This window comes from Sphaerodactylus townsendi, linkage group LG11 (assembly GCF_021028975.2).
Source record: "Sphaerodactylus townsendi isolate TG3544 linkage group LG11, MPM_Stown_v2.3, whole genome shotgun sequence".
Classification (NCBI taxonomy): domain Eukaryota; kingdom Metazoa; phylum Chordata; class Lepidosauria; order Squamata; family Sphaerodactylidae; genus Sphaerodactylus; species Sphaerodactylus townsendi.
Window position 1 is genome coordinate 57599607 of NC_059435.1, and position 24670 is coordinate 57624276.

The 24670-nt window shown below is 41.8% G+C and overlaps 1 protein-coding gene across 3 annotated transcripts; it reads left to right on the forward strand.

Moving 5' to 3' along the window:
- The first annotated feature begins 6 nt into the window (after window positions 1-6).
- Window positions 7-11105, forward strand: THNSL1 (threonine synthase like 1). 3 transcript variants are annotated; one of them, XM_048511512.1, is made up of 2 exons: window positions 7-54; window positions 7425-11105. In XM_048511512.1, exon 2 carries the CDS (start codon window positions 7465-7467, stop codon window positions 9667-9669), a length of 2205 nt encoding a protein of 734 aa, XP_048367469.1. In that variant the 5' UTR covers window positions 7-54; window positions 7425-7464; the 3' UTR covers window positions 9670-11105. The 3 variants fall into 3 exon arrangements, with proteins under 3 accessions (XP_048367469.1, XP_048367470.1, XP_048367471.1); XM_048511513.1 differs by having other exon boundaries at window positions 15-54; window positions 7443-11105; XM_048511514.1 differs by lacking the exon at window positions 7-54 and adding an exon at window positions 3887-3982.
- The last annotated feature ends 13565 nt before the right edge of the window (window positions 11106-24670 follow it).

Consider the following 24670-nt stretch of genomic DNA (forward strand, 5'->3'; position numbering starts at 1 on the left):
CAGGAACTCCCAGCAAGAAGAGGAAGCTGGCGGCGGCGTGGGGAGCGCGCATGCGTGAGTGGGAATGGCTTGTTAGGCGGTGGTTTAGTAATGGCGGAGAGGGAGTTGTGGGAGGTGCGGGTTTGTCTGCATAGTGCAGCCGTGTTTGCACGGGTGCGTCCCTTTTTGTATCCATGAAGGCGCGTTTCTGTCGTAATATTTTGGAGGGAGGTGAGGAAACCAATGCAGGGCTGACCATTCTTGCGTTCCTGCAGTGGAGGACAGAGGCGACTTCTTTGCAACGCGAGGCTCCAGTTTTTGTCCACTGATATACACTTTTACTTTCGAGGAGTACTAGCCATTTGAACTTTGTTACAGGAAAACCGAAAATTTTGGCACCTAAAAGTATTATTGTGCAATAAAATAAAAAAGTCCGTTGATGAGTTTAGTTGATTCCAGCATGAATTGAATGAGTCAGAGCTCACTCACATCTCTCTGATTCGTTAAAGCTCAAGTTAAACTAAATCTTGCTTGTTTTCCGGGAGTTGCTGGGTTCTGCAGCCCTCACTTCTGTTTAGTCTTATGTAGAGTTACTCTGGTCTAAACCCATTGATTTCAGTTTTAGCTCTGGGATTGTGCTGCTACTGTTGTATGAGTCTCTGTCTGTTGATCTGGCCCATATAGTAAATAACAAATGAAAAACTATGCTATCAATGTTAGTTTTAAGTTGGTGCAAGAAACAGCATCATGTTTCAGCCTTCCATTTTCACGTGGATTGTTCTGAGTTAAGTGTAAGTTATTACTGACCCATAGGGCCACCTCACATCCTGACCTTTGCTACCGGTACGCAGGATCGTTCGCCACTGCCCTCCCCAGTCCCTACAATTTACCCCCACATGCTGGACCTCAGAAGGATAAAAGGCTGAGTCACCCTTGAACCAGCTTACCCCAGTCCCTACAGTTTACCCCCACATTTACTGACCTCAGAAGGATGAAAGGCTGAGTCACCCTTAAACCAGCTTACTTGAAACTGGCTTCTGTTGGGATCAGACTCAGGTTGTGTGCAGAGCTTTTGACTGCAGTACTGCAGCTTTGTCACTCTGTGCCAGGAGGCTCCTGGGATAGGTGGTACTTACAGTCTAATAAAATACATGAATTCTCAAAAAGCAAGCAACCATTTTCTGCAAAGATAGTGATTATTTTATTTAATTAATTTGGAGGCTGTATATGCTTCCTCTCCAGAGACTTGCATAGGGTGTAGTTTTTTTTGCAAGGGAAGTTCTGAGAATTGACATTCTACTTGGCAACTTTGAATTAGGTTGCACTGTACGTTTTGCAGTGGAACGTCCACAGAGTTAAAGGTCTCTACCAGGTGCCTCCTGGCCTTATTGCTGTTATCGCTTGTCATGTATCACCCTCTCCACAGAGTCTGAAGCTAGGTTTTCCAAGTGAAAAGTGTGTCCTATAAACACACAAGCTGCCCTTTAGCAAAAGTAACTGCAACCCATAGTCCAGTCCAGTTCTTTGTACATCTGTGGACATTGTGACCAAATATTTGTTTATTTATATTTGAGCTTATTAGTAATGTCTCTGTTTTTAAAAGAAAGCACGTGATATATAAACCACAATAAAAGTTCATGTGAAGCAAAATAATACTATTAAGCAGGTAAAATTGTTATAAGCACAAAAAGTTTAAATGAAAACCATGATTACAAATGACAAACAATTATTCGTTGCCCATTGGTGAATAGCATTTGAAATAAAAATATGTTAACCTATTGGTATACTAGGGCCTAGGGTGCCATGATGCTCAAGGTTACCTTTTCTTGGGTTCACCAAGGCTGTTTCCGCACAGCAGCGGAAACACACCTCCACCAGCATGAATTGTGCCGGTGGAGGCTTGAAGGCCATTCGCATGGTAGCGTGCGTGCGGCCCCCGAAGATGTAATGAACCGGAGAGGCGGCTCCACACAGGAGCCGCCCCCAGTTCATCCAGCTCACTCACCTCTCCGTCCAGCACAGCTCTGCAGGGCTAGAGGGACACGCCCACGCTACCTTCCAACCTCCAGGGGTCGAAGGACAGCATAGGCGTGTCTTTCCAGCCCTGCAGAGCTGCGCTGGACCGAGAGGTGGGGGGGGGGAGCCAAAAGCAGTGCCTTCACACTGGTGTGGTTTGCACCATGCCAGCAGGAAGATGCTGCTTTTCAAAAACCTCGCTATGGGAGCGGCAGGTTTCGATAAGTGGCATCTTCCGCGCCAGGCTTTGGCCAGAGGACAGGGGCTGGAGTCCCTGGGGTGCTGTGCGAACAGCACCCCAGGGACGGTGTTTTTTCCGTCCCTAGGGCGCTGTTATTTGGCCGTGCGAAAACAGTCCAAGTGTTTTCAGAAAGTGAGTGGGGCCAAGAGGAACTTTTGCCCAGCATGGCTTTTGGTTGACTGTTGGAGATCTGATTTGCTATGCAGATTGTCTTAAAAAATTGTTCAACAATAGCTTCCAATGCAGCACAAGTATCTTCGCTGCATCACCGTATGCCTATGCAAGAAAATATGTTTCAATATTATATCCATTTTAACAGACACCCTGTTAAACAGTGCTGGCTGATATGTTGAAGAATTACTGTTAAAACTATTCATGATCTCACTCCCTGAGTTGGTTGTGGTGGGTTTTCTGGGCTGTGTAGCCGTGGTCTGGTTTAGAGCTTATTATGGTCTTATTCAGAGCTCAGTATATTTCACACAGCTTGGAAAACCCACCACAACCAGTTGAATCCGGCCGTGAAAGCCTTCGACAATACATCACTCCCTCAGGTTTTGTGGTTGATTCTGCCTCCTGTGACTCCCATTCTATGGTTGTACCCACCTCCAACATCAGAATTCCAAAGTTGCTTACAGGCATAATGGTTGGAGACCTCTGAACTAGAGCAAGGGAGGTCCTTTCCTTAGCTTTTGCATATCAGATATATAAAGGGGACATAGAACAAGGTTTGTAGAGGCTTTCTGGGGTTGGGCTCCTTTGCTCATAACTGATTGTTGATGTCAGTCCGGCTAGAATTGGAAAGACGCTTTCAGGACAACTTTCTTATATCTTACTTCTGCCATGGAGTAAATTTTAGAAACTGTACAGAGATGCCAGATGGCACAAGGAGAATGGTGTCAAGATGTAAGGGAAGTGTGACACCATTATTATACTGGGATACTACCACTGAGATGGCACAATCAAAATCAAGGAGCAGAATGCATTGGGAGAGTTTTTAAGTGAAGCTTCACTGAAATTAATATTGCTGGAGACGCTTCCACATGTGAACTCCCTATTGGGTTGTGCTACTTTCCAGTCTGAAATAGGATCTAAATAAAAAAAATGTGCCTCAGACAAAAATTACAGTAGTGTTAATGGATTTATTCTTGCTCAGTATACTTCAACAACTAAAAAATATATGTTCAAAACCGCTCTTATTTCCCTAATTTTAGAATGGAATTTTCCTTACCGAGGCTTAATCCTAAGTAACTGCTGGTTACTTCAAAACCAACTTGCTGTTTATGCTTTTCTAATTCAATTGTGCAGGCTGATATGTAAACACTTAAATTGGAAATATTCTTGCCACAGTATTATCATTAATATTCATTGAATAGTGACCTTAAGTGACGTCCGCTTGGGCACTCGTCTTGAATGACAGGCTTAATCTTAACTGGTGGCTTGCAAATGGTTGACAATTTCCACTGAGGCAATTTGCAGCCCATTATGCTCTGATAGCTTTCTCTAAAAATAATCTGTTTTCTTTTCCTTGCGTGAGCTAAGTAGGTAAGATTTATAGTATTATATTTTTCCAGAACAAAATATTTGAGTTTTGAAAAGCCGAGCAATCATAAAAGGTTATTCCAGTCTTCTGACTTGCATAATTGTGTGCTCTGGGTGTTCTTTGCAGTTCATCTTGATGCTGCTGTTGACTTCCCTGAGCAAATAAATTGAATCCACTCTTGGCAACTTGTGTGTTTATCGGTGCCGGTAAGCACTTTTTCGCGCCACCCCTCCCCCCTCGCTTGCTCATCCATTCCCACTGGAGATCAGTCGCTTGGATGGCATTTGCTTCATTCTGTTATTTCTCTTTTATTCTGTTCAGTTTACATTAAAGGGGGGCGGGGCGAACATAGTCCCTGGACAAGAGCACTTCACAGAGACTGCTTGTTTTTTTGTAATGTCTGCCCAGAAGATAACTTGATGCACTTGAGGCACTGTTGTAACTGTAAGTTGTGACTTGTTAATTTAAGCACAATTGTTGGGTGTTTTAAAGGACAAATATATATCTGGAGGCTTGTTTCCGATTTTGCATGAAAATATTCTCTGTGCACTTCTACTTTTTTGATGTTTGGTGTTGCAGTGAAAACAGGGGCGTACCTAGGCAAACTGGCGCCCGGGGACAAAACCTGAGTTTGGCGCCCCGGGCCTGGCGTATGGGCGGCCACCCTCCCCCACCATGACCAATTTGGGCATTTGGGGTTATTTTTGAGAATGTTTTCGGACCTGCGAGGGGCGCATTTTAAAGCTAGCTGCACCATGATTTCAAGAATTTACCATCAAGAGACTGTCCTGATGATTACCACCCAAATTTGGTGATGTTTGATTCAAGGGGAAGCAAAGTTACTGGACCCCCCAAAGGGGAGTGCCCCCCCATCATTGTTTTTCAAGATGGGGAGCTAACCTGAAGATAGAGGGGCTGCCCATTTTGAGGGACAATAACTGGTCCTCCTGAACATAACTTCACCAACTTCTTGGGAATGACATCATAGAATAGTTAACAGATGATACCCTGGGGTAGATTTTTAATTGTCACCAATAATAAAATACATCCTTCCAGGCACCCCAAAAAATTGCCCAAGATTCTTTGTTTTACGGTGACTTTGCTCACCCTCGCGGCTAATGAGAATTTCTGAGGCAGGCTGCACATTTTGAAGATAGAGGCAACTGAACTTTCAAGGTGAATTGGCTCCAGGAGGGCATCCTGCTAATTGCATCCAGGCTTAGAGACGCTTTGTCTTGCCTGTCCAATTTTATGGGCCCCCAAGGCTTATTTTGTTTCCCGGCTCGCCTGCACATGAAGCCTGCTGGGTGAGTCTCTCATCAGAACTTCTCAGCCCCCACCCACCCCCAAAAGCAAAGCTCACCAAGCTTGGATGCTATTGCTCCAAGGCCTCTTGGGCCACAGCAGAAAGTCTGGCAACTGGCTCTCAAAATGTGTAGTCACTGCCCACACCTCCAAGAAATTCCCAAGAATCTGCCCGCCATCAAGCTCTGCGCGAGTATGTGCATGTGTATAGCCTGTGGTGGAGAAAAATTATTTTTCCTCACCATAGACTTCAATAGAGACTTTCTGTTATGCTTATTTAATCTGTGGTAGAGGTTTCAACAGGGCTGTGGTAGTGGTTTTCTCTGGGCTGAGGGCACTTTATTTCCTGTAGGGCTGCTGGTGTGAATCTCCTGAAAGTGAACCAGCCAGCTTTTACAAAAGTTTGCTCTGTGATGGCCGAATGCTGTGACACTCAGGTTCACCTTCAACTTCGGTGCCCTGGCGGCACCACTCTTCCACACACATTTTAGCAAATTTGGCTGGTTCCTTTTCCAGGAGACTCACACCAGCAGCCCTACAGGAAATACCCTCACTCAGAGCAACATCCCTACCACAGTGCCTCCTGTTGAAGCCTCTACCACCAGAGCCTATCTGGGCATAACAGATAGCCCCATTGGAAGAGTGCTATGGTGGGGGAAGTAATTTTTCCCACCACAGAACTAACTAAGGAAGAGCCTGTGCAAATTCACAGGGAATTTCTGCAGCGTGTGGCAGGCTGCACATTTTGAAGAAGATAGAGGCACCAGACCCTTTCAAGGTGGTTCCAAAGAGACTAATGAGAGTAATAAAGCATCCAAGCTTGGTGAGCTTTGCTTCTGGAGTGGGGGGGGGAGGTTGAAGAGTTCTGGGAGAACTCAGCCCACAGGCTTTCATGTGCAGGAGCAAAGGAAACAAAATAAACTCCTTTGGGGGTATAAAATTGAACCCCCCCATAAGCAAAAGTCTCCAAACCTGGATGCAATTAGCAGGGGATGCCCGCCTGGAGCCACCCCTGAAAGTCTGGTGCCTCTATCTTCAAAAAAAATGTGCAGCCTGCTCTACACTCTCAGAAATTCCCCATTGGCACTAATGTAAGCAAAGTCACTGCAAAACAAAGAATCTTGGGCAAATTTCTTGGGGGTGCCTGTAAAGGGTGTATTTTTACAGCTAGTGACCCCCCCAAAGAATTTTCAGGGTATCATCTGTTAACAATTCTTATGATGCCACCCAAGTTTGGTGTGAAGTTATGTTCAGGAGGACTAAAGTTATTTATCCCTCGAATGGGTAGCCCCCATCTCAGGGTTAGCTCCCATTGAAAACACCACTGGGGATGCGAGGGCACCCCCCTTCAGAAGTCCATAACTGCTTCCCCTGAACCAAACATCACCTGGGAATTTGGAGTCAGTATCATCAGAATCTTTCTGGGTGGTACCCCGAAATTTTTTGGTGCCCGCTAACATTTAAAAAAATCCGCCCCCCTGCAAAACCGGAACGTGAAAAACACTTTAAGAAATGTAAAAAAACATACAAACGACCCTGAGAAATGTTGGCCCCACGTCGACCAAATGTAGCTTCGGGCGCCAAGGGGAACCCCAGGTACGCCCTAGGTAGGAACGCCACTGAGTGAAAATGAATTGCACCCTTGGGATCTTTTAAATAAAATGTTGTAGTTGAGTTCCAACTCTTCTGAAGTCAGTGACTGGAGCCTGACAGTGACCACATTTCCCATTTTTGCCAACCTGTCATTAGCATTCGTTTGTTCAAAGTATACATCTATATGTTTGCACACAGCTCTGAGGGAAGGAGTGCGTGATAAGATGGATAGTGCATAGTGTAGTTCCTAGTAATAGGTTTTGAAGAGCTTATTCAGAGGCCACTGAGAATTTTAAAAATTGATCCTAAAGTACTTCGCCTGCCTGGAGTTGGTGTTGCAGCTATGTTTGTTTTAGGTCTGCAGTTATAAAAGTGGTTCTGTCTTGGTCTTTTTGTACTGATAAATATGTGCCACATACAAAACTGAACTATTACTTTTAAAATGTTACTATATGAGTATGAAACCAGAAGCTAATTTTTGTCTATACACCTACTGTCGAGACTAGAAATTTTGCAACAGGTACATACCTAAGAAAGTGAAATGCTATTTCCTGCACAAAGATAGTAGAAGACAAAAATTTTTTAAAATATTGTTGAAAACTATGTGATATGGTATAAAAGGTGGGAGATTAAGTTTAAAACATGCTTGCCTAATGGAGGAAAAGAGAAATCAGAAATACCTTTAGTTTCTAATAGGCATGTTGTCTAACTTTTTTGATGGCTAACTGACTGTCTCTCCTCTCTTTAAAGCTTTTCATTGTCTTGTAGGATTGGTTTGGAAGAGAAAAAGATGTTTCGCGTGGCTTCACGAGTGAGCTGCACTTCTGCATCCAGGGTATATTTAAAGTTGATTTTTTCAAGAAGCTTTGCACTTTCATGGAAGTCATGGATGTCAATCCACTCTCTTATTGGGGACAAGAATATTGTTCTGATGGGACCCCCTGGAGCTGGGAAAACAACAGTAGGAAAAATTGTAGGGCAGAAGCTAGGCTGCTGTTTCATAGATGTAGATGACGATGTCCTTGAAAAAACGTGGAATATGTCTGTGTCAGAGAAACTGAAGGATATTGGTAAGGAACAATTTTTAGAAGAGGAAGGAAAAGCTCTATTAAGTCTTTCAGTGTCAGGGTGTGTGGTTTCCCTTACCGGGTCTAACCCAATGCATGCTGCCAGTATGGAGCATGTGAAAAAAAATGGGATTGTAGTCTATCTGGATATACCTACTCCAAGCATAATGAACCGACTGAAATTAATGAAAGTCGATCGTATTGTGGGTCAGGGTCCCAGCACTTCATTGAAAGACCTACTTCAGTTTAGGAAGCAGTTTTACAAAAAGTGGTACGATGTCCGTATTCTTTGTGAAGATGGAATTACGGCCGTGGCCGTAGCAGAAAAAGTGCTTCATGCAGTTAAACGGTATCAGGACTCAGAATCAGAAGGCTTAATTTCAACCAGAAGTTTAAAGGGTGATGAGAAAGGTCAGCAAAAGCATTCCATTAAATACTTCAGTGATGCAGTTGTTGAAGGCTTAGCACCTGATGGTGGACTCTTTGTTCCTTTGAAGGGCCTTCCAAAATTTACTGCTGGAGAATGGCAGTGTTTATTGGGGGAAACATATGCAGAAAGAGCTCAGCTTATACTGGAAAAATGTATACATCCTGCGGATGTACCTGCTTCTGAATTGTGGGCCATTATTGAGGCTGCATATGGGCAAAATTTTGCATGTCCTAAAATTGCCCCAGTTAGACATTTGACCAACAATCAGTTTCTTCTGGAGCTCTTTCATGGACCAACAGCTTCATTTAAAGATTTGGCACTACAATTAATGCCTCGTGTGTTTGCATACTGCATTCCTCAAAGCTGCAATTATTTGGTCTTGGTAGCTACTTCTGGTGATACAGGAAGTGCAGTTCTAGATGGTTTTAATCGGCTTTCGGAAACTGACAAGCAAAGAATTGCAGTGGTCACTTTCTTTCCTGAAAATGGAGTCAGCCAGATACAGAAATCACAGATGATTGGCTGCCAGGGTAAAAATACAGTGGTAGTTGGCGTCAAATCAGATTTTGATTTCTGCCAGTCTGCCATCAAAAAAATATTTTCCGATTCAGATTATACTGGTTTTCTCACCGTGGAATATGGAACGGCATTAAGTGCAGCAAACTCTATAAATTGGGCACGACTGCTTCCCCAGGTGGTTTACCATGCTTCTGCTTACCTTGACCTGGTCGAGCAAAATATTATTTCTTTCGGCTCCCCTGTAGACGTCTGTATTCCAACAGGAAATTTTGGCAACATATTAGCAGCTGTGTATGCAAAAACGATGGGTGTTCCTATAAGAAAGTGTATCTGTGCTTCCAACCAGAACAATGTGTTGACTGACTTTATAAGGACAGGCCTTTATGATCTAAGGGGAAGAAAGCTAATGCGGAGTTCATCACCAGCAATAGACATCTTGAAGTCTTCCAACCTCGAGCGGCATTTGTACCAGGTTGTTAATGGTGATGGAGCACTGGTAGCACAGTTGTTTAACCAGCTGGAAAATCATCACTACTTCCAGTTACAGAAGGAATTCCTCGAAAAGCTTCAGCAAGATTTGGTGGCTGATTGGTGCTCTGAGAAAGACTGTCTGGGTGCCATCCACTCTGTGTACAATTCGACAGGGTACATCTTGGACCCCCACACAGCCATTGCAAAAGTGGTTGCCGATAGAGTACAAGACAAAAGCTGCCCGGTTATCATTTCATCTACTGCTCATTATTCCAAATTCGCCCCTGCTATCCTCCAGGCACTGAGAATGGGAGAAATAAAACAGACTCCATTAAGTCAGCTTCACTTGTTAAACTCCTACAAACCTTTGCCTCCGATCCACAGGGGCTTATTAGAGACTGTGGAAAAGAATAAGCAACAGAGCCATCAGGTCTGTGTGGCTGATGTGGATGTCCTTAAGGAACACGTCGAAGCCTTAATACAAAAACAGTTCATGAAGGTTTTCTGAGGCTTGGTTGGTCTCTGTTATATAATTCAGTTTTGAATATTGTTGTCCTGCAACAAAAAGCATGTTTTAATAAATGTTTGGTAAACAGTGTATCAAGTTTAGTGGAAGTATTGTCGAAACGATTAATGTGAGAAATTGTTGAATGTGATCTAAGAAATCAAATAAGTAAAAGGTAATGACCCCATAGAGCAAATATGGGCAATTTGGAGTTTATGTCTCACCTCTCCCATAGATCTGTTATATAATCTTCTGCAAGTCACACTCCTTCACTCAGTTTTCACCTCCAAAATAGGAATAATAATGACTGAGTTCATGCGGTGCTGCAATAAACCAACTTGAGAAAGATACACAGTGCTTTGCTTTGCTATCTATGTGATCAGTACCTATGTCAGTGATACAAATGATGATGTGTGTGATTTTGCTCCCGAGTCACAGCTGACTTATAGAGAATGGTTTTCAAGGCAAGAGACATACAGAGCTGGTTTACCATTACCTGACTCTACGTGGGCTGAGAGAGTTCTGAGAGAACTGTGACTGGTCCAAGATCACCTAGCTGCCTTCAGGTAGATGAGTGGGGAATCACACCCACTTCTTTGGGTTAAAGTCTGCTGCTCCTAATCACTACACCACACTGGCTCTCTACAGATGATGATAGCTGAAGCAGAAGTCCCAGGAATCTAAGCAGGGCTCCCCTGGTAACTACATTCATATTTTCCATGTAGCTTTTTTTTCAAGCAACAGTTTTACTTTTGGGAATAACATCACTCTCAAGGCAGATATCGCCCAGTGACTTGGCAGTCCTTTCATGGGAACCATCTGTATGGAACCACCGTTTATGAAGTGTTTAACATTTCAGGATTTGTTGGGCATGTAGTGGTGGGACAGGATGATTTCCAAATATGGACAACCTTCAAGATTTGGGGCAAGGAAGCAGTTATGCGAACTGCCCACAAGACTGACATTCTTGCAAAATGAAACACGAGTTTGGTTGAAACTACCAAAAATCACGTTGTGGTCTTTATGTGGCCTATAAACTGAGACTATCACACTTTGGTCACATCATGGGAAGGCAAGAATCACTGGAAAAAGCAGTTAAGCAGAAAAAGCTAGGAAAAGTTGAAGGTAGCAGGAAAAGAAGAAGGCTCAACATGAGATGGGTTGATTCTATAAAGGAAGCCACAGTCTGCAAAACTTGAGCAAGACTGTTACCCCCCCCTCCCTCCCCCACAAGGCCAAAGAACACTGTGAAAGATGAGACACAGATGAAAAAGCTGGTACAAATTCATTTAGTTTATCAAAAGAAGAGACCTATGCTGATCTCTGGTGGAATGCTCTTCCTCCAGCTTTCCGGGCCCTGTGGGACCTCAATGAGTTCCGCAGGGCCTGTAAGACTGAGCTTTTCCACCGGGCCTTTGGGGAGACCAGCCGCTGATGTGGGTGCCCGAAACAAACATGCTGAGAAACACTCTAGACCCACTGTCCCTCTCTTAAGAGGAGGTTTTAATAGTCGGATGCCATCTATTTTTAAACTTAAATAAGGTTTGAAATTTGAATGCTGCATTTTAAGTCTTAATTTATTTTTATCTTGTTTTATTGTCTGTTTGTTAGTGTTGTACACCGCCCTGAGCCCTCCGGGGGAGGGCGGTATAAAAATACAATAATAAATAAAATAAAAAATTTATTAGATTTATAACCTGCTCTCCCTGCCAAAAGCAGGCTCAGAGTGACTTCCAGTATTTTAGTAAAAATATGTACAATATAGACATCTGCAATATAACAAAACTTTAAAAAATCCAACCAGGGAAGGGCAATTAAAATGAAATAAAGTAAAAACATCCCTCTGACCTCCCATGATCCTCAATACAAAACAGCAGGGAAGGGAGGTCAGCCAAGATGGAATAACCTCCGTTACTGCCCTCAACTATAGGCCTGGTGGAACAGCTCTGTCTTACAGGCTGGGGAGTGGGGGTTAGGGTCGAAAAGGCTGCAGCCCTAGTTGAGGACAGCTGGACACTTTTTGGGGCAATGGATCACCATTAGGTTGTTCACAGAGCATAATGCTTTTGGAGGAACATATTGAGAGGTGGTCCCTCTTCTGGCTGTCTAGATTATGTAACGTATTTAATTGTTGCTTTGAATGCACAGCAAAATTGAAGTGCATAGGCTTGCATGACCTCTAAAATTTCCATGGATGGAAGGATTTGCACCCACAGATGTGACTTCCCTGCCTTCTTCCTCTGGTACAGCTAAAAAAGACCCCTCAAATGCTGTTCCCAGGAGATGAAGGATCCCTTGGAATAGCTTTGCGGTCAGGGGTGGGTTGGGTTGTAAATTTGCTACAGAAAGAGGGAATCCATGAAAACCACCTTTATTCCTTGTATACCTGGAACTTCTAGAGTTGAACCAAACCATGTATGTAATCTAAAATGTGTCAGATATTTGATGGGGAAAATGTGCTCAAGATATGTGAAAGTATGCTCATATCAGAGAGGCGTAATGACTGGATGCTTCAAACACAGAAACCAAAATTAAAGACAAGCAGTCGAGGTAAACAGCTTTTTATTTCATATAACCTTCCAAAAGTGCAAAACTGTCTTGAAGTGTAGAACTTACCTGTGGGAGAGCCTGGAAAGGTGTGCTGAATTTCTCATTAATTGTTTCTGATTATAATGTTCACAGATAGTTTACATTTTTTACATTGTTGGGTTTTGGGGAAATGAAAAGCTCAGTCTGCCCAGATTAAATCACATCCTCAAAGAGAATGACTGTGCCAACCAAACTGTGATTTCCGGTATATAACTTCCCAAACACTGGATCAAATGCTTCCTCAGCTGCATCTTGATGGCTGGCAAAGGAATCGTAAATAGTTCTTAGGGGACAGTTTGTGAGTCATTATTTGTGAAAGAGAACACCTTTTAATAGTAACCTTGTTATATTCAATTCTTAGCCACAAGATGGCATTCTTAACTGTTTACGATCAAATAAGACTTCAACATTTGGTCATATACTAAGAAGTCTCTTTAAGTTATTTATGTTTAACAGAAGTGTTAAATTGAGTTAAAATTAGCTCCGATCCATTGAGACAGCTTTTTGTAGAAACAAGAAAACAGCTTCCATTTTAAATACTGTCGAGTCAGTTTATTTTGTAACCTTCAATGGAGACATTCTGCTCAGAAAGGAGGAGGTCTGTCACAGGTTTTGTGTCTTGGTCAGTAGAATGTGGTCAGTGGTTACTAAACAGCGCTGGATGTACTCTGATGATTGTATACGTGGCAGGTTACTGTTTCCTACTTCATTTGCTGCAGCTGTGAAGAGTGGCGTAATGGTGGCTTCATCCCAGATGTGTGTCACTTCTTCCTTGTGGACTTTGGTGACTCTCTTAAGGTCAAAATTGCCTTCATAATTATGTCATTGCTGAAGTTATCAGTATATATTTGAAGAAATATTTATACTGCACTTAAAACTAGGGATGATTTTCAACTATGACTGAACCAGAAACATCCCCATAATTTCTCCCTTATGCAAACCAAGCCCATTATTCTTATTTTCTCATTGCCATGAGTTTTTCCCTTAACATCACCGTCCTGAGCCCAGCCTCGGTTGGGGAGAGTGGGATAGAAATCTAATAAAATAAAAATTTAAAAAGTATGCAACTTATCAACAACATTTGTGTGTCAAATCACCATCGTATGTTTACTGTATGTTAGAAATATTGTAGACAATATATAAACAGTGTATGCATTTTGTATTTAAAATATGCTATACCCAATAAAAAGATGCTTTTAATATTTTGGAAAGCTGTTATTTAAGAAGAAACTTTCTGAGCAACTGTCAAAATGTGAGAATCATATTACACTATTTTCTTGTCTTCTCTGGATTTTTTTTTCCAGCTCTCAGGAATCTGGGGAGTAATGAAATGGATGAGATTCTGGCTCTTCTTGCTTCAGAGAGCATGTGTCCTGTCCGTATCAATTCCTTGACATTTTTGGCGAGCGAATATGGCAGCAGGGATTAAAGGATGTGGTGACATATGCATTCACTCTCAGAACAGGGATCTTGAATCTGTTGAGCTCAAAATTAGGATGCTCACCTGATAACATATGCTAGAAAATGTGGATTTAAATTTGGAAGGTGTGTCAGCTTGCCTGTGTGTTAAACTGTAATAGATTAAATACTGTATATATTAATCTCTTACAACTAACTTATATCGACAAGTGAAAGAAAGGGCAATATTTAATCCTTTCTGTCTCCCGGTGATACCGGTGGCTTAGCCAGCGGGGGTGTAGTGATTAGAGCAGGTGGATTCTAATCTGGAGAACCGGGTTTGATTCCGCACTCTTTCACATGAGTGGCAGAGGCTTATCTGGTGAACCAGATGTGTTTCCGCACTCCTAGATTCCTGCTGGGTGATCTTGGGCTAGCACAGTTCTTTGGAACTCTCTCAGCCCCACCTACCTCACAAAGAATCTGTTGTGGGGAGAGGAAGGGAAAGGAGCTTGTAAGCCACCTTGAGTCTCCTTACAGAAAATAATGGTGGGGTATAAATCCAAACTCTTTTTCTTCTTCTTACATGAGAGAAAATAGTCTTTATGGACCCATATAAGAAGAAAGGTAGAACACCTCAAATATACGACCGTCACACTGTACCACCAGCTTTCATACTTTGCTTTAGACATCATTTGAACAAATGTGGATTCAAAGTAAATATGAATATTCATATTTAAGAGATACATACCTGGCTCTGTCAATATATCATTTTCAAATCAGCTCACAACAAAGTTAAAGCAATAAATGTTAATTAAAATGTACTAAAGCCACTTAACAGCAAAAATATAAACTTGTTCTCATATTTATGAAGACATAAAAACAGAACAGCAATGGATGAAATGCAAAAATTTGAACTCGAGATGGCAAAGAGAGACTTCCATGGATCAAAAATCTAACAAGATCTACTAACCTAAGAACAATGAAAGGGGCAGATCTCAGAACATTAAAAAAAAACTTAACAGGGATTACATTTTGCAACTGGAGAAATTTCCTGGAATGAAAACATTGCCTCGTGTTTAAAAGGCTAGTAGTTTTGGTGCCAGAGGAGAAAATTCAGGTGTCTTACTGCTAAGACACAAAATGGGCTTGTCTCTGGTGCTCATCTTCCTAGCTTCTGGTATTGAAGCCACATCTTGCAAGGTCCCCTGCTGAAGATCTTGACTGGAATGTAGGCACATGTCCAAGGAGGCACCCATTCAAATACCATAGTCTTGGGATGTGTACCACATTTTAGTTAATAATCAGCTCTTTGAATTGTGTTTGGAAGCAACCCCCCACCCCACAGTCAAGTCACATCTGATTTATGGGGCCCCCTGGTGGCAGTGGTGGGATCCAAAAATTTTAGTAACAGGTTCCCATGGGGGTGGGATTCAAACTGTGGCATAGCGCCAATGGGGCTGGACGGGGCACAATGGGGGCGTGGCCTGGCATTCTGGGGGCAGGGCATTCCTGGGTTGCAGGCAAGGACTCCAGCCACTGCGCCGGTCCCACAGGAAACGAATGCACACAGGCGCAGGCTGCCACGCACACCGGTGCACCTCCTGCTAGACTGCTTCAAGTTCTGTGCGCTACTGCTGAGAGGAGGGGCGTAACTAAGGCAAAAATCACATGGCAAAATCACCAGTTAGTAACCCCCTCTCGGCACATACAAATAATTAGTAACCTACTCTCGGGAACCTGTGAGAACCTGCTGGATCCCACCTCTGCCTGGTGGGGGTTTTAAGGCAAGAGACATTCAGAGGTGGTTTGCCATTGCCTTCCTCTGTGTCACAACCCTGGTATTCCAAATACTTGCAGGGTCGACCCAGCAATCCATAAAAGTATTTTGGAAATGGTAAGGCACTATTCCTGTAATTTGCACCTGTAAACAATGTAGCCACTGTGCTGTGGATCAGCTAAAGTTTGCAGTCCATCTTCCAAGGTAGGTCTACTTTGCAGTAGTCCAACCTGGATGTGATTAGAAAATGAATAACTGTGGCCAGGTCACGCTATCACAGATAGGTTGTAGGTGGCACACCAAATGTGACTGGGCAATGCACCTGTACCTTCCACAGGAGCCCTGCAGCTGAAAGACTAGATTTGATACAACCTCCAAGCTGCTAACCTGATCTTGAAGGAGTTGCTTTGCCAGCCCAGTCAGTCTGATTGCAGAAGTCCCAATTAGCCTGCTTTTCCAACTAACAGCTTCTCGACTGGACTTCAATTTGCTACTCCTGACCGAGTCCATTTTAAATACCAGATAATAGTTCAGGGCATGTACTGCCTTACCTGTCTTTGTTGAAAAGGTGAAGTAAAGTCAGTGCTGCTGGGGGTCAGGCACAGGAGGACGCACCGCCTCATGGGGGCACCCCATTTTGTTAACAGTGGTTAACTATTGTTTTAGGTGTTGTTCCATTTCCATTTTAACTTTTAATGGCATATAAATTATTAGCATATTTCCATTTAAAAGAGAAAACTTTTAAAACATTTAAATACGGGTGTATTTTAGGTGTTGTTTTGACTTTGTAACCTTATGCTTTCCTATCAATAAGTTAAGAATTCAGAATGCATTTGCTAAATCATGTCCAAGTTATATGAAGAGTGAACATCAGTGACTTCATTCATATAATGGTGTATGCGAATGTGCAGACTTACTGCACCAAAATGGGACTCCACACATTGTCTGGTCAACATAGGTAATTAAAGCAATGTTGGAGAATGTGCATAATGGACATTGTCAATGGACTGCATGTATGTAGGTACAGGTCAACGTATATATTCTCCACATGAGATCTATGCATATTACTAGGCTACTTATCAAATGTATATGGAGGCTGTGCACATTAGCTGGAAAGTGCATAAGTCTTTGACTTGTATCTGCCAACATCTTTTGCCAATTATGCAGACTGCTGCATCGAGGTTTAAAATCTGTCAGTGCTGTTAGTTATATTTACGTGTTGTCCTAAAAATGTGTCCAATTTCTGGGTCTTGAGCATATTCAGCCATCATTAATCCCAACATACAGAAGTCTGAAGATTGGTTTGTAAAAAAAATATAATAAGAGTAACATCAAGCAAACAGTTAAATGATTGGATTGTTATTGAAGGCACCTTGGCATTTTTTTTCCCTTTTGCACAGCAGCTGCCTGGGTAAGACACTCAAATCTTTCACTGTCACATATTATCATAAAGTCGTCTTAGCAGAACAGTTTTTAATTCTCTTGAGTCTGTTCTTACAAAAGAATTCTAAACCATTCTTTATAGAGTAAATTTAATGCTATATTAAACTCAAGAGTTAGAATCATGAACTAAAAAATGATTTAATAGGAGCTTTGTGGTGAATATATTAAAATCCCTGCAGGCTGATTGCTTGGACTGGAATTCGGAAGTTCTGCTGACTCTCTTGACTTTGGCATATTATGAAGTGCCCATACTTCAGCTGGTGGGCAGGAAGATTGTTCCTGTTCTGATACAGCCTGTGTGATAATTGGAAGTTGAGAATATAGAAGCTGGCTATGTGTATTGTCAAAGCAACCATTTTAAAGGGCAGTCATTACCGAAAAAAAAATTCACAATTGTAACTAAGGCCGAAAAATCCATGGAAGATGAAGGTCCTGTGGGTAGGACGAAAAGTGCCGGAGGTGGGATTCCAATTGCCAGATTCGGATGGAGTGGCGTCAACATCTGCCTCTTCCATCAAAAGCCTGGGTGTGACTCTGGAATCCTCTCCCATCTATCAAGACCTAAATCATATATATGGCCAAAGTGCTTCTTTTCCATCTTGACCAGCCTAGACAGTTGGCCCCCTATCTGTCCCGCTCGGATCTTCCCATAGTGATCCATGCAATGGTCACTTCCAGGCTGGATTACTGTGGCCCCTTCCGCACATGCAGAATAATGCACTTTCAATGCACTTTGGAGCTGGATTTTACTGTGCGAAATAGCAAAATCCACTTGCAAACCATTGTGAAAGTGGATTGAAAGTGCATTATTTTGCATGTGCGGAAGGGGCTTGTAATTCACTGTACTCTGGCTTACTCTTGAGACTGCTCCAGGAATTGCAACTAGTCCAGAATATGATGTGAGTTCTTACCGAGACTCCAGTAAGACGGCACATTAGACCTGTGCTCCACCAGTTGCACTGATTGCCAGTTGAATTCTGGATTATGTTCATGGTTTTGGTGTTAACCTTTGTATTTTAAGGACTGCATCTCTCCATTCTGCCCACAGAGAGTACTTCGCTCTTCCGTTAGTAACCTTTTGGTGGTTCCTGATCCCAACTACATTCAGCTAACCTTGACCAGAGCCAAGGCCTTTTTGGCCTAGCCCCAGCCTGGTAGAACTCCCTAGCATCTGACATCAAGGTTCTGCAGGATCTCAATCAGTTCTGCAGAGCCGGCAGGACTGAGATGGTCCAGCGGGCCTTTGGTTGAGGCAGCCACGGGTTCATTCTGGCCTCCTGATTTTGTCCCACCTTTTTCCCTTGTCCTGTTAGTTAGTGACTGATTGGATCTATGATGGAACAGGGGCTGATGATGAATCAGCAACAGCAAGTTTCTTGCGAAGTTTTTAAAATTACAATTCTGATTTTTCAGGCACTGGCATTTTTCTTTTTCAAGGGATCCAGCTGCTACAACCTTCAACTAAAAATTATTACTTCCTATCAACCTTCCTTGGCAAGTTGTTGATCATCCAAAGTGGAGTTAGAACACCTGTTTGTGATGTCAGGGCACAGAACTATTTTATCTAGGAACTGTGAACGTCTCTATCTGTACAGAAATCTTTGGCTGGATGTAGCAGCTTATCTGTATAGCTAATTCAGAAGTGTGCCCCCTCCCTGAAGATATTTAAATTCGTAGATGGGGGCACATTTACACCGAACAAGTTTTTCTGCAGACTTAGAGGACTTCAAGGACTGCAGAAAGGTCTGAAACTTAAAAGGGGGGGAGGTAAATTCCCACAAAATTAAATAAAGTTTAATTGGGGGCTGCCAGCATCCCCTGCCAAAGGCAGCTGCTCCGGATCAGTGGGGATGCTGGCAGCAACCTAGAGGTTGAAATTGGGGGGAGTACTGCCTTGGCTGGTGAACCCATTCCAGAACTAGGAAGGCGGGCTCAGCCATGGGCAGGTTTCGAATTCTCCTGCTTGTGTTTTGCTGGCCCCCACTTGTCAGTTCACAGTTGAATGTCAGCTGTCAGTTTTGATAGCTCCATAGACACCAGGAAACGCCTGTTCCAATTATCCACTCTGACTTGAAGAAGCTAGGCGCTGCCAAAAAGGGCACACAGCCAAGTGGGGGTGGCAGTGCTGCTGAAGGGAAGAATGTACTTCTCTGGGTTCCTGTAAGAACTGTCAGAACCTGGAGCTGCTGCCACAGGCCTTGGGCTTCTGTAAATACAGGAGCTCTTTCAGTCTCCTGTGTGAATATGAAGTGCTCATAGTTTCCCAGGAAACGGCCTCAATTTCTAAACTAGACCCATCCCACAGCTGAAATTCAGAAATGAAATGGAAAAATGCTTTTCTAGTGATCTCCTGTGAATTTTGGTGTGGGCCAGCCATTTACATTTCGCTGGTGCTACTAATATAAGAATCTAAGGAACCTGTGTGGGAGTTTTGTGGTTCTACTGGACTTTTCTTTCTGTTCTGATTACAATTTGCATCGTGTGGTTGTCACAGGAAGGCCCCTTATCTGGTTGTCAGATCTCAGCTGTGCTGAATGTGAAGCCGCTCAAGGTTGCAAAGGCCACATATTGTACTCTGGAGACTGAACATTGCAGCATAACAGCTGAGTCATAGAGGCTTCTCAAGAGAACCGAACAACCAGCCATCTTTTGCCAAACAGCTTGGGGGCTTTACAAGATAAAAGCCATAATAAGAACAGTTTACCAAATGCATGAATGATGAAGTGATAGTCCATTTCCACCACCACTCGTTGTGGCAATAGCTAATTAACACACAAAAATAAACAAAAGATGAGGAAGGCACAATAGGGTTGGTAATCCCACAACTATTTTTATCAACTTTTTGGAATCATGGATGTTGTTTCTGATTTCAGGGACAGTTTGCAAAATGTAAATACCTATTCTTGGATGTATTAAAAATTCAATTGGGGACATTCGGCTTCTGGCACCACAAATGGCTGATGCTCTCCTGAAGGACTGATGGCCCTTTTGTCTCTTTTTCGCTTGGGTTCTCCTTCCAAATGATTGTAGCTCCATGGATTAAATGCAGAGGTGGGATCCAGCAGGTTCTCACAGGTTCCCGAGAGTAGGTTACTAATTATTTGTGTGTGCTGAGAGGGGGTTACTAATTGGTGATTTTGCCACGTGATTTTTGCCTTAGTTACGCCCCTCCTCTCAGCAGTAGCGCACAGAACTTGAAGCAGTCTAGCAGGAGGTGCACCGGTGTGCGTGGCAGCTTGTGCCTGCGTGCATTCATTTCCCGCCCAAGGACCGGCGCAGTGGCTGCGTCCTTGCCACAGCCCTGCCCAGGAATGCCCTGCCCCCAGAATGCCCGGCCATGCCCCCATCGTGCCCCACCCAGCCCCACTGGCGCTACGCCACAGTTTGAATCCCAACCCCATGGGAACCTGTTACTAAAATTTTTGGATCCTACCACTGATTAAATGAGCTACAAGAGAGAAAAGGTGCTGTGCTCTGGAGAGATGGCAATTGAGGGGTTGGGGGCACTGGCTGACAGCCAGCAGCCCTGGCTCTTTCACCCATCGGAGTCTGCCTACCGCCATCTTGGCTGTGGGAAAAGAAGCAAACTACTTTGAGCTGTAAGTGATGCTGTTTATTTTCTGAAGAAGACAAGAAGTGAAAAAGGGAATCTTGCCTGATATCATATTCTTCACCCAGCAAGAATTTGCTTCGTAAATACAACTGAGTTATGTGCCTCATTTATGAACTGCATCCTAAATTTCACCATGCTGGAACGAGAGACTTTGTCCAGAGGTCTGTTAGTGCTGCAATGTTGTCATGCTCTTCCACAACCTAAACAAATAAAATCTTATGAGGTCCACCTAGAAAAAGGATTTATAACTCACCCAGAATAAAAGGATTTGATCTTGCTATAGCTGGAAACCAGGAGAAAGAAGAAGAAAGGAAACAAGAATCTTTTTAAAAAGTTGATTGAATATATTTAAAAAAAAGACAGAGTGGTGAGGACATCTAGCGGGGAACGATGTTTGATTCAAAATGCAAAATGAGGGCCATTTCAGATCCAACTATATCAACTCTACCAGACAAAATGCAGAAAATTGAATTGATACTTATATCCATGCAGAATGATATATCAGAAATTAAAAATAAGATTGATGAAGTTGACAGATGCATGCAAGATATAGCAAAATTGAAGAAAGAGTTTAAAGATCTGGGTAAGGATTTGCAAAAAGTCTCTGATTACTCTAAAATAGGGGTCTGCAATCTGCGGCTCTCCAGAAGTTCATGGACTACAATTCCCATCAGCCCCTGCCACCATGGCCAATTTGGCAGGGGTTGATGGGAATTGTAGTCCATGAACATCTGGAGAGCTGCAGGTTGCAGACCCTTCTCTAAAACCATAGGAACGAATTGGAAGTTAACCAGAAGGAAATACAACACCAGGCAAAAATTAATTGGTCTGGAGTTAAGACAGAAGGAATTTGTTTTGAGAGGACATTCTCTGCCAGAGTAAGATAGAGAAGATCTTTGTAAGTAGTTTGTACCAGAGCTAACAAAATATATGTTTATTCCTTTCCAGAAATGCTAGCAAAGGTGAATAAAATATGAAATCACTTGCTGTACAAAAGAAAAAGGCACTCCAAGACTGTTCCACGTATTTGGAAGTAAGATTAAAGAAATAAGATATACTTCACATGCATTTTAAAAAGGTCAACAAAAGAAGATATACTTCGCATACATTTTAAAAAGAGAATGCAATATTTGGAACAGGTCTTGATAATCATGAAGGAGCTGCCATGGGAGATATTGATGAAGAGGAAAGAATACAGGTTCTTCACAGAGGCGCTAAAGAAGAAAAATATTCCTAGTGGCTACCGGACAGACTGGTTTTTACCTTCAATGAAATTCAACAGAAGATCTCTAATATACAAGAAGGAAGGAAATTCATCAGCAAAAATTAAAAAAAGAATTTTAAAGTATAGTATATCGAGATGAAAAAGAGGTTTAGAAAATATGATGGAAGGGGGAGTTATTGAAATTATTTACAAAATATATTCAAAAAAATAGCAGAGGTTATTTAGAAAACCAGGAAGAGCAATAAAATACATACATGCATCATGGTTAATAAGTAATGGTATAAAGTAGATTGTATATGCAAGTATTTGTAATCAAGTGATCAATCAAAGGGTGCAGAACAAAATTCTTAGTAGGAAACAAAAAGCTGGTATAAGAGATTTCAATCATTTGATATAGAATGTACTGTATATGATGAAGGTGAGGTGGGAGTCATATAATTTTATTGGTCTTTTAATCTGTAGTCTATGTTTTTCTTATTCTCTGTTCTCTTCTATTGTTGTCACAGTATGTAAAGGGATAAATGTTTGGGGGACTAAGGGTGACGTTCTATTTTTTCTTATTTTTTGTCTTTATTGTTTCATTCTTTGTAGAATGGCTGGTTCACCATCTTGTAGTTCTGCAGTTATATAAAATTATGATTTTTTTTAAAAAAAGAATACATTTTAAAATCTGTGGGCTAGATGAGATCCAAATGTTCCCTTCTTTTAAATGAAGAGTTTTTCCTTCAATGAAGCAAGACTCCTTCCTTAAATATAAAGGAAGTTATTAGATCTATCTCACCATGGTTCCTCTATAATAGTTAGTAATAGTATCAATTCTAAGGTTACTCTATATTTCATAATTAAGAATCCTCTATACGGATTCTGATTCTTTCATGATGAATGATCATACAAAAGTGGTTAAAAGACCTGAAGAGTTCACTATAAAACCATCTAAACCCATGGATCTACAAGGCAACCAACGGACTATTACGTGCAATGTAGACTTTATTCCTGTTGCCAGCATTCCATCCATTATCCTTCATTCGGCTGACAATGCCAACAAATCCTTGCGAGAAGAACAGCCATCTATCACCCTAGAACCTGCTCCCCAATGTTCAGATTTAGACTTGGTTGGAAACAATACTAAAGACCTTTATTCAGGAACTACTAGGGAAGCAGCAAAATGGATGTTGAAAATCTTTGAAATGAATATTGGAACAATGCCGGGTAGAGGACTGATTGATAATCCCCCCACCAAGTGCAAAGATGATTTCTTGAACATTGCTGGTGGGATAAGAAGCTGAACATTGCCAGTTTTAAAGATTACTTGAAAGGATTTGCAGTTATTTTAATTCAGGAGTCTTGGTGTTCACAGATTATTCATTTTCCAGGATACAAGGCCTTTGCCCAGCCACAAGGGACAAAAAACTTTTGGTCATTTCAGGAGGCTTGCATTTACCCTGATCTCCAATCTGTTAAATCTAAAGCTCTTTTAATAGCTGTCCCCATTAGCCTGTGGCAATCCTATTAAATTGGCCTCCATCCTTATGTGATAGTGAATATATATCTACCTTCCTACCAATATAAAAAACAACCTTGGACAAAAAAACTGGGTAGATTTCGATTGACTATTTACAGAATCTTGAAAGAAACTTCCTGATACTCAATATATATTATTGCAGGGGATGCAAAATGCAAGAGTGGGTAATTAATTTCTCCCCAACAGTTATTGCTAATGGAAGGATTCATCAAGAACTTATCCAAACGTTACTTACCTCCCATCTGAGAAACCTGAGGATTACAAACCCATGGTCTCCATATCTAGCAAAATGCACTGTAACAACAAAATATGGTTAATGGACTAAACAATTTAAAATGCCACGACTTTACATTTGTCTCTAAACAAGGGTGCAGTAGAATTGATTATTTTGACGGTGGTTTACCTGCATATTGAGGATTTTGAAGTTGGGAATTATTTCTGCGACCATCTCCCTATTATCCCATCTTAACCTATTCTCCTTGCCGAGATAAATTCTATCATACAAGTCAAGGATTGCATAGGAAAAATAACTTTGTCAAGTATTAATCATGAAATGACAATTTTCTGCACTCTACAATACACAAGCAAATAAACAGATGATTATGAATGCTAAATCACCCTCTGAGGGGTAAACTATATAACCAAATAACAGGAAATTACTTCAATCATTTTGCACACATTTATCAGTAGTAGTAACATCTCCCTCAAAACAGACCAAGAACCTGGTTTGATAAAGAATCTATAGAAATAAATAAACAAATAAGGTTACTTTTATAACCCATTCTCACACAGAATAGGGACCCAGGTTATACAATCATTTAACATCCTTGAAAAACAATTCAAATAACTTGATAAAGATAAAATCACAACAAAAAATCTAGAGTATGAATGGGAATCGGCCTATTTCGGCCTTGAATTCCAAAGACCCTAGACAATTTTGGAGATGTGTTAATAACCCTCTGAAACAGGCCCCTCAATATTGTATCTCTGGAAACATGAATGTCTACTAAATCCTAAGTATTTAATGATAAAGCAGCATACCAACGAAAGTGCAGACATCACCTAGAAACATCCCACACTGGTCACTTCTGTATCTCCTCAAGAGATAAATTTCTAATAAAAGATCTGAAATATGGCAAATCTCCAGGCCCTGATTTAATTACTTCTGAATTGATTAAATCCAACATAAGCTGGTGGTCACAACTCCTGTCTTCTGTTTTACCCAGGTAACTAACAGAACAACAAAACATGGTCAGTTTATTAATAGTTCCAATCTATAAACAAGGACTATCAGGACCCTGTTAACTATCGCCCCATCAGAAGTGGGCAAATTATATGCCAGGTTTCTCTCCAATCTTAAACTAAACAGGTGGATTCAAGAGCAAGAGGTCATAGGACACGAACAAATAGGGTTTTCCAAAGGAAAATCTACTC

Bases quoted from the DNA above. Each gene is read 5' to 3' on its own strand.
- THNSL1 (XM_048511512.1), top strand. From the start codon at position 7,465: ATGTTTCGCGTGGCTTCACGAGTGAGCTGCACTTCTGCATCCAGGGTA.